The sequence below is a fragment of the Myxocyprinus asiaticus genome, chromosome 26, assembly GCF_019703515.2.
Source record: "Myxocyprinus asiaticus isolate MX2 ecotype Aquarium Trade chromosome 26, UBuf_Myxa_2, whole genome shotgun sequence".
Taxonomy (NCBI): Eukaryota; Metazoa; Chordata; class Actinopteri; order Cypriniformes; family Catostomidae; genus Myxocyprinus; species Myxocyprinus asiaticus.
In genome coordinates, this window is record NC_059369.1 from 37,894,675 (window position 1) to 37,905,390 (window position 10,716).

The 10,716-nt window shown below is 38.1% G+C and overlaps 1 protein-coding gene across 1 annotated transcript in view; it reads right to left on the reverse strand.

Annotated features, from left to right (window-relative positions):
* Nucleotides 1–10,407, reverse strand: part of LOC127416595 (AT-rich interactive domain-containing protein 3B-like) — a 75,625-nt gene extending 65,218 nt beyond the window's left edge. The window contains exons 1-2 of the mRNA XM_051656022.1: nucleotides 10,093–10,407; nucleotides 5,861–6,502 (exon numbers count right to left, since the gene is read on the reverse strand). Of these exons, the coding sequence (XP_051511982.1) occupies nucleotides 5,861–6,502; nucleotides 10,093–10,128 (678 nt within the window). The 5' untranslated portion in view covers nucleotides 10,129–10,407. The remainder of the gene's footprint in view (nucleotides 1–5,860; nucleotides 6,503–10,092) is intronic.
* Nucleotides 10,408–10,716: the final 309 nt, after the last annotated feature.

Here is a 10,716-nt window from a genome sequence, read left to right on the forward strand (position 1 = left end):
TTTACAAGCCTTTATTATGTAAACAATGAATTCCTATAGATCCTTTTACACTGAGTAAAAAAAAAAAAAAAATTCTATATATACAGTATGTATATATATATATATATATATATATATATATATATTTTTTTTTTTTAAATCGCTAAAACAACAATGTAAAGTTGTTTTTCGCAATGTAGGTAATTTTTTCTGCTAACTCTGTATTGTCAAATTGGTGTATAATGCATTAAAATACATTGACGCACAATGCAAGAGTGTGTTTCAATTTCGTTGAGGTGTGTGAACTCTAGCAGATCCTACTGAAAATTTGCATCATGCTCAGTGCGAGTAGTTTAGACGTATAAATTCGCTGGTGATTTACATTGGCAATTAGCAAGCTTTGATGAGTCGTTTTTGGTGTGAAGAGGCCTTAAAGAGATAGCTCATCCAAAAATGAAAATTCTCTTATCATTTACTCACCCTCAAGCCATCTCAGATGTGTATGACTTTCTTTCTTCAGTAACACAAACAAAGATTTTCAAGAAAAATATCTCAGCTCTGTAGGTCCTTACAATGCAAGTGAATGGTGACCAGAACTTTGAAGCTCCAAAACGCACATAAAGGCAGCATAAAAGTAATCCATATGACTCCAGTGTTTAAATCCATATCTTCAAAAGCGATATAATAGGTGTGGGTGAGAAACAGTACAATATTTAAGTCTTTTTTTTTCTTCTTCACTTTAACTTTCACTTTCAGATGTGAAAGTGAAAATAAACAGGCACCACATGTGACTTTCAGATGTAAAAGTGAAAGTGGAGATTTAAAGTAAAAAAAGGACTTAAATATTGATTTTGTCTGTGGAATGCATTACATCATAATTGAATGACAGCCTCAGTCACCACAGAGACTATTTAGCAGAGAGGGGCCACTTCTATTAAAAAGAATGGGAGAAATTTGAACGCCCAACGATCAACAGATGTAGAACGGATGTCCTGCCTTACAGGTAAAAGAGCCAATCACCTTTTAGATACAGACACTGCCTGTCAATCAACTTGAGAATGCGCATTAGCTATACAAGCCGGGATTTTTTTTTTTTTTTTTAGCATGATATGAGGTAAAGAAGCACAATTTATGAATCCTGTATTGTCGAGTTTTATTGCTGATTTAAAATACGTTATTTGATCGTAATCTTGACCAACCGTTTTTGAGATTTTGGTCTTTCCCCATTCAAGTAGATAGCAGCTTCACTGTCATGACTGGAAATAGCCTGTGAGAGTGTTCCAAAGACGGCTGACAGTGGACTGACTTAATAGAAAGACTTTGGTCACCATTAACTTTCATTTTAATGAAAGGCTATGCAGGCTGTTTATAGCTGCCAAACAACATAGGAACTTTCCAAACTAATAAAATGTTTGGTCAGAATGCTCACATGTTTATCGTCATTTTACAACACTTCAAAAACACAGCTCACAAAAATGTGGAACTATACAATCTAAAACATATACTTAAGTATTTAATGTACTGTTCAAGAAACCTCAACATTAACACACCAGCCAACCAGAAGAATCCAACATGACAATCCATAGACCAGCATGTGATTTATTCATGATTTTTGATCAGTAAATCAGACATTGTCTCATTGCAACACTACCTCCTGTCGGATCATTTCAGGAAAAAAAAAAAAACTGCAGCTGTCATTAAAACAGAGTTTCCATCTTGCACAGAAATGCCATTAAAATGAGTGTGTGTGTCGTCCTGCTGTCTCTGAAACCCTCCCCGCCCCCATCCACCACGCAACCTGAAACTGCATCCGTGATGAGGTGTCATTATATACTGCTTTCCACACATAATGAAAGAATGCATAAAAGACAGGATACAAAGAGAGAGAGACAGAGCTGTCTCAAAGCACAATGATGTCTTCCATCCCCCTGTCTCACCATCTGTATTTCCTTTTTGCTCAGAAATGCTGCACCTCTGCTTTACATTGAATACTGACAGTCTGATTAGTGTTGCATAAATGATTTCATAATCTAATGTTGTTTATCCATCAGAAACTGTTAAGTTGTAATGAACATAATTATGAGATAAGCGCACATGAACAGCGCACAGGAAATTTGAGAGACCGAACTTTACACGTTGTGGGCGTGTCATGGCAGAAGCATCAAATTTTCATTGTGAAGCTGACTGTAAAATTGAATTCGTACACATTGCACAGGCTGATCTCACTGTGAATTTGCCAACAGTATGTCGAAATGTCTTTAGCTGAAATTGGTCTACGCTTACCGATATTCAAAGCATTGCCCCCGATGCCGAAGCTGAAAGTGTTGTTGAATGTATGGACTCCTCTTTTAGAGGAGAAATGCAACCTTAAAATCATGCTCATCACTGATTATGGTTTCCGTGGCACTCGTATCCAAGGCTGCTTAAGCAGCAAGAAAAGGTAAACACATTTGAATTGATGCAAAAATGTGTGATGGGAGATTGGGGTCGATTTCAGGGTGTCTGAAAATTCATTTTGTGAACTGTTAAAGAAAAATAGCGATAAAGCAACAGACTAATTTCCCATAATTTTCGGGGCAGCACAAGAACAATAAAAATCCATAAAGCATCAATTACACACAAAATGCGCATTATATGCGCTTTATTGTGAAACAATATTGCTAAAAAGCTTCCTGTGCAGGTCACCAAGTGAAAAAGAAATAGGAAATTGCCGAACCAAATCACTTGAACGCACATCACATCGTAATTACAACTTCCGAACACGTAAGTAGCAACTTCCCTTTCCTGTCTCTTTGTCTTATTCGCTAGTCTCTCCCTCTCTCTTCACTGTTAGGACCATCTGTTTCCACACTGCTGTTCTATATTAGGAAAGACTAAATGAACGTGGCAGTCTTTCCTCTATAAATAGGAAGCTTCCACACCCACTTTAATCACATCATACACTCTTCATGTGGACAGATCTCTTGATGGTTCGCTGGCAGCAACAGCACACATTTAGACTCGGATGTAAAGCTCACGCTCACAAAACAGCATCAATAGATTTAGCTTCACTTTAAAGTAAACATGAAATCAAAATTGACCCATATACTTTATTAATGCATGCTTATGGTATTATTATGTGTCTTCTTCGTAATCTTTCATCAAAATGTAATAATTTGCTCCACCTCTAAAACAACTTTCCTTTTCGGCTGATGTCACCAAGCCCTCTGCTTTTTTAACCCCTCCCCTTAAATCACCTGTTAAATAGAGACCACTCTACACCATCCAATCAGTTTCTGAAAATCAAAAATCAAAACCCACCCTTTTTCTTCTCGTTGAATATCCTGTTTCACTTTGAAATATGCCACATTGCAAAAGTAAAGTGAACAGCAAACAATATTTCATGTTGACTTTAAAGGTCTCAGATCACCTTGTAGAGAGCCGCAGCTACCTTACAACTTCCCCCTCACACCCCACCCACTGCACGCGTGCACAAACACTCCTGCTGCGACTCGCTCACGCTAACTGACAAAACTGGGCCAAACTTTCTTGATGTAGTCCGGACATGAGCCAAACCCGAGTCAGCATTTGGCAGCAGTGAGACAGAACATATAAGTGCTGCTAAGTGTCAGGCTGTGTGCCAGCAACACTTCCAGAGAGCAACAACACATGAAGGCAGATGTTTCTCCTGAGGCGCAGTTACTACACCACTGCTAACATGTACCATAAACACACACAGAAACATGCAGAAAGGTGCTAAGAGGGCTAGAGGGAGAACTCATTCAAAATGAAACCTTTGCAGTGACAGTGTACTGTAATCCAAACCCAACTGTGCTCCATAAGTATTTAACCTGTTGCTTAAAAGCATAAAACTACTTCCAGATACAAATAGGCAACATCTGTCTGCCAGACAGCTGATCAAAAAAAAAAAAAAAAACCTTGTCCAAGTCATATTTCAAAAGAAAAGAAAATAAGAAATTGAGCAAGTAAGAAAATCAAACCTACTGTATTTTTAGACCACTACGATTTTTTGCATTGCTTTGTTTATTTCTCATTTCAATTTTTTTTTAATTCTTTTCATTATTCTCAACAGTAATTCTGTTTAGATTCTCATTACTGTGATATAGTATATTATTACTGTAAAATTACATAGAAAAGTTTGATAAAACAATGTTTTTTTAAATTGTATTATTAATATCAGTACACACTACAGACAGTAGAATAGATACTAGCATCGGGTAAAAACAATTGGGCCGTCGATTTAACGTGTTAATTTAGTGCGATTAATTTTTTCGAAAAATAATGCGTTCAAAAAAAATTACACCAATTACTGTTTTCTCAGTAATTTAAGCAAGCAGGATTTCCCCCCATTTATCCATTTTGCAAGTCGTCAGCTACGCAGTGGACATTCGTTGCCATATTGTGAGCTTCATAATGTGCCACACATTCTCAATTGGAGATATGTCAGGACTGCAGTCATGCCAATCTAGCACCTGCACTCTCTGCATACGCAACCATTCACTTGTAATCCGGGCAGTATGTGGTTTGCGTATGCGTGATCTCCGATCCCTCAGACAGTGACGTCTTAAAAACATCTTTCGTATGTAACAGATATCATGACATGGGCTCGTAAATACTTTGGTAAACCTTTGTTCGTCAGCACCATTCGCTGCTGCATCCACAGATCCAAGTTAAGGCTTTACTATGAAAAGCAGGAGCCGTACACCTAACACTGTCCAGAAAGGCTGCAAACCTCTCTGAGACATCTCATCTGAGATGGAAAGTAGAAAAGTGGAATCATGTTTAGTGGCCCAACAAGTCCAAATTTCAAATAGTTTTAGAAAAACAGCCATCGTGTTCTCTGGTCCACTCCTTTTTTTTTTTTTATTAGCATTTTTGGTACTGTCCCAACTTTTTCAGAATTGGGGTTGTATTATAGACTAAATTATCTTTATTTGGGGGCCTTTCTCAGTAAATACATAATGTAATTAATTAAATAAAAAAATGTAACCACCTGACAGCTTTAATAAATATATTACCACTTAAGTAATCTATTAAGAATATATTTTTTTCCGCACCACAATAAAGAGGATTTGGGAATAAATGTGCTAAATTGTCAAGAAAATAATGTTACGATGAAAGACTAAATCTTAAAGGATAGTTCACCCAAAAATGAAAATTCTCTCATAATTTACTCACCCTCATGCCATCTCAGATTTTTGGAAGACTATGTCAGCTCTCTTGGTCCTTATGCAAGTGAATGGTGTTCAGACCTTTGTAGCTCCACAAATCACAAAGAAAACAGAAGTAATCTATAAAACTCCAGTGGTTAAATCCATATCTTCAGAAGCAATATAATAGGTGAGGCTGAGAAACAGAACAATATTTAATTCCTTTTTTTTTTACTCAAAATCTCCACCTTCACTTTCTCTTTTACATCTGAAAGTTACATGTGGTGCCTGTTTAATTTCACTTAAAGTGGAGATTTAAAGTAAAAAAGGGCTTAAATATTGTTCTGTTTCTAACCCACACCTATTATATCACCTCTGAAGATATGGATTTAAATGCTGGAGTGATATGAATTACTTTTACATTTCCTTTATGTGGTTTTTGGAGCTACAAATGTCTGATCACCATTCACTTGCAATGTAAGGACCAAAAGAGCTGAGATTTTTTTCTAAAAATCTTAATTTGTGTTCTGCTGATGAAAGAAAGTCATACACATCTGGAATGGCATGAGGGTGAGTAAATAATCAGAGAATTTTCATTTTTGGGTGAACTATCCCTTTAACTGTCCTAAAATTGTATTGACATGTTCTTGACCGGTTTGCGAGATTCACCCGATTCTGAATAAGATTTGCAACATGAGGTTCCTTTAGCAGACAAAAAGCAGTTTTCTTACCTGTTTAAAATGTTCGTCAAAGCTCCAGTCTGCTTGGCCGTTAGGAGAAGACGCTGATGGCCGCTCCGCAGGTGAGAGATCATCATCGGGCTCCTGTTTCACCCTGAGAGGGGGTGATGGAGCTCTCTGGGCACCTGCTGGAGCTGGCGAGTCTCCAAAGTTCCCAAACGGACGTGTAGGAATCCGGGTGGCTCCCTGCTGCAGTGCCAGCGTCTGCTTTCTGAGAAACTCCAGTCCACTGGCCGCCCTGTCATATTCTTCGCTGCCTTCATCTCCCTCCATCATCTCATCGTCATCATCCTCCTCACCCGAGTCTCGGCCCCGTTCCTCCTCATCCTCTCGTTCTGAGTCCACACTGTACTGATTAGACACTCGAGAGAGCTGCTCGACCCCAGGGGGCCCCGCAGTCCCTGTGCCAAGGCCCTTGCCCATGAAGCCAGCCCCAGAAGCTCGGGCGGCAGCCAGAATGGCCTGCTGAGCCGCAACCTGCTGCGCATACATGATGTGAGCTTCATGCAACATCTGCTCCTTCCGCTCCATGTCCAAACGTGCCTGCTGTTGGCGCTGAAGCTGCTCCATCATTGCCTCTAGCTTAAACCCCGCTGGGCCACTCTGAGGGTACCCGCCCCCCAAACCCCCCTCCTGAAAGACAAAGACAAAGACATTAATGATGTGCCGTAAAATGAGCATTCAAATTACAGTCACATCCTTTAAAGCTTCAGAGACCCCATGAAATGGCTTGACGAGTGCAGTTCACTGTCCTGTGATGACGTTTTTGAACTGAAACAGAAAGTTGGGACGGGATATATCAAAGGACTAGTCCTTTTTGTTTTTTAAAGGTGCGTCTTGGACTTACTGTACACTGACACCTAGGGGTGTGGATGCAGCATCATTCAAATGCAATAGTTTTCAGTTAAAGATGCTGTTGAAGAAACTCACTATTCACAGTCAGTCATGATTCATTTAATTCACGAGTGAAAGTGTCTAATAACAGGGCAGTTCCTGTGATTAAGCGATTATTATTCAGCTGGTCATGTGATTCTAACATGGCAGCCGCCATGAGGGGACCCTCTCCATATAGAATAAAACAGCTTTAATGAGGTTACTGATATGACTTGTGTTATTGCCTTCATCTCAAGGGAGTCATCATGATTATATAAATATGTTTCATAATTGCAATTAATTTCTTTAGGAGTAAATCTTTTTTAATGAGAATGAGTGCACCTTTAAAAAGCCAATAGCCTTTAGTTTACATCACAGCCATGAACCATGATTTGCTACTTGATAAAGCTAGTCAGAGGCAGGTGGTATTAGGAGGAGGAACATTCTTATTCTAGGGAGCATTTTATTGGACAAAATATTTGAGTGCAAGATGATGTCATCAATTTTTGGCCCATTTATCCACCATTTTTAAATGTGTATATCTGAAGAAAGTTAATTTTGTCAGCTTTTAGAAGTACATTGATTTGCACATAGAAAGCTAATAGACATGGACTAAAAGCAAAACAATACTAATTTTGTTTTTATAGGGTCTTAAAATGCTTAACTTAAAATGTGTGAGAAACTTTTATGAATACGTTATTTCACATAATTTATTTATGTTGATTTGCAATATTTTCTGTACACATCTAAGTTGCAAACACTTTAGCAAGACAAATGTACAATTATTTGTCATGCTGCATGCCAATAAAGCACATTAAAACTGAAACTTGTAGCTTTAATGGACAAGAAAAGACTTGAAATCTTGTCATGGAACAACATTGAACAACTGTAGGAAAAACCGCTCAGCCCATATTTCCCAAAAACAAATACGAACCCATTTCTAAATCTGTACGTCCATCAGAAAAATAAACATTATAAACTAAATATCAGTGTTTTTATCTTATAGCACTTGAAAATCAAATTGATGGCCCTGCCTATCATGATATGCAAACTGTGCAAACTAAAGCAAACAAAACTAAAGCTAATCGGTGCTATATTCAATAATCAGTAAATTAAATATTAAACATATCAGGGGGCCTGGGTAGCTCAACGAGTAAAGACGCTGACTACCACCCCTGGAGTCGTGAGTTTGAATCCAGGGCGTGCTGAGTGACTCCAGCCAGATCTCCTAAGCAACCAAATTGGCCTGGTTGCTAGGGAGGGTAGAGTCACATGGGGTAACCTCCTTGTGGTCACTATAATGTGGTTCTTGCTCTCGGTGGGGAGAATAGCGTGAAGCCTCCACACGTGCTATATCTCCGTGGTACAAACTCAACAAGCCACGTGATCAGATGCGTGGATTGACGGTCTCAGAAGCGGAGGCAGCTGAGATTTGTCCTCTGCCACCCAGATTGAGGTGAGTCACCATGCCACCACAAGGACTTAGAGCACATTGGGAATTGGGCATTCAAAATTGGGGAGGAAAAGGGGAGAAAAAAAAAAAAACATTTAAAAAATATTAAACATATCAATAATGACTGTCAGACTAAGTTTTTAGATATGCAGGTTTACCTGGATAGACTGGTGTAATGTTAACTTTTGTAATACAGCGCTTTGTCTAGATTCATTTAACTCAAGTTATGCTTTTGCAAAAAAAATAAATAAATAAAAAAAATAAAAAAATAATAAAAAATTTTTTTTCAAACATACAGACACATTAAATGCTTAAACAGATAAAACATTTTTATCTAGGCTGATTCCGTGACTGTCAAAAAATCTGATGAGATGCTCTGCGCCTAAACAAATCAGACATGAAATGAAAATACTAGAGTACAAAACAGCCATTCTTCAGAATAAATGTGGTTTAAGTGAATTCAACACGTCTAAAAACAGTTAAAATGTGAGATCAAAGCACAAGCCTTTAATGAAAGCAACATGTTTGTGCATTCAGAGGCATCTGGTGCAGAACAGTGTGTGTGTGTGTGTGTGTTGTGCCAGTGCCCCCACAATGATAGTTAAGCCTAAACTTACCAACATTGTAGGTCACCACCATCATGAAAAAAACTACTTCTTAAAGGTACTAAATATTGCATTAAAAAAAATATCTATAGCTAGAATGCAATTTTGTTTCTCTGGTAATTTTATCCCCACTATGCTATAAAAACAAATGTGTGTTTGTGTCTTTTACACATAATTTGTGATGATAAAGTGCTTTTTAGACATTATTCAACGTAGCGCCATATTTGATATTTGAAACAAGGCTGTGAGGGATAGACTTACAGTCTCTTCAATGGCATGCACTATCCTATAAAGCTCCTAAATGACATCTCATTTTCCACAGCTTGTATTTTCTAAAGTGTTTTGTCTACTGTAATATCTTGGAAAGATGTTTTTTTCAATGTTTCATCGGCGGAACGATCCAAAACACTTCTAACAGCAGTACAACTCAATGAAGAGACTGTAAGTCTATCGCTCACAGCCTTGTTTACATTCACGTCAAAAATCAAATGTGGCGCTATACTGTGAATAAAGGTCCATTGAAGACATTTATTAGGGACCTATATGTGTTTGATTAAGAGCACATCAGGATGTTCAAAGCTGCAGCAAGAGACTAATGTTAACAATATTCTAACATTTAAAATAATATTTAAAGTTACATGACACTTTTCAGTGAGTTTTAAAAGCATCATTTGTATTGCAGTGTTTACGCACTTTTAGACCAATTAATGAATTTCCATTAGCCTTGCAGTCGTTTATGATTACTGGAAAAAGAATTTTACGACCATGAATCATTTTACACCGATTAGTGAATCGGTTCGATTCGTTGAAAAGAACCGACTCAAATGACTCATCGCTGGTGCTTGCGAGCAAGTACTCTACTACACAAGATACATCTTCGTCAATTATTTTAGGGCGTAGTGTAACTAGAAATAAATTATATTTAATAGAAATTGCAATCATTTTTTCCATGAATAGGCCTACTTAGACTTTATTCATTTTCATTACCTTTGCAGTGTCTCGTAATTCCTGAATGATTAAAAAAAAAATTAATCGAAAAAAACCTAATCAACGAACGATTCACTAACAAAACGAACATCACTTCGACTCACGAGTAAATGTACTTAATGAAAGCAATATTTAAGTGAAATAGTTTAAAGAAATGCATAACTAGACAAACACTAAATTCATTACAAAAATTCCCATGACTTTTTTTTTTTTTTTTACATTTTATGAATTTCCCATGACTTGTCCAGGACTGAAAAATACCATTTTAAAATCCTCTGCTAAAGGCGATTGAATGGTCTGCTCACCATCTGTGTTTTACTGCTGCCGGTGTTGTCCACCATCCCTCCGCTCCTCCCGGTCTCGTCGATGTCTCAGTCACTGTCCCTTCGATAAATCGTGCACGCGCACCGGCGGCACTTTCCGTTCGTCCACCGAGTGCGTGTGAATCCGGTGCGCGTGAATCCGGTGCGCGTTCGGCCGCTGATATCTCCCGTAAATGAGCAGGACCCGATCTCAGATCTCCGACCCGCCTGGCGTTCAGATCAGAACTCCGTTCCGTTCCCTTCTCTCTGTCTTTGGCGTTTCCTCCCCTGGCCACACCGAACAACCTCCGCCCCGCGCGAGCGACATGAATGCGCTCGCGCTCTCTCTCTCTCTCTCTCTCTCTCTCTCTCTCTCTCTCTCTCTCTCTCTCTCTCTCTCTCTCTCTCTCTCTCTCTCTCTCTCTCTCTCTCTCATACACACACACATAGTGGAATAATACATGTGCGTTTGGTATTTTGAAAATTATATTAAATTATTAAAACAACAATTTAATAAAAAATAAACTAGTAATAAAAACAATAAATTAAATATTTAGAAAATACATTATATATAATATATCTGTCAAGAAACGGTCCGCTGAAATTCTTAGAGACAAAAAAGCATCT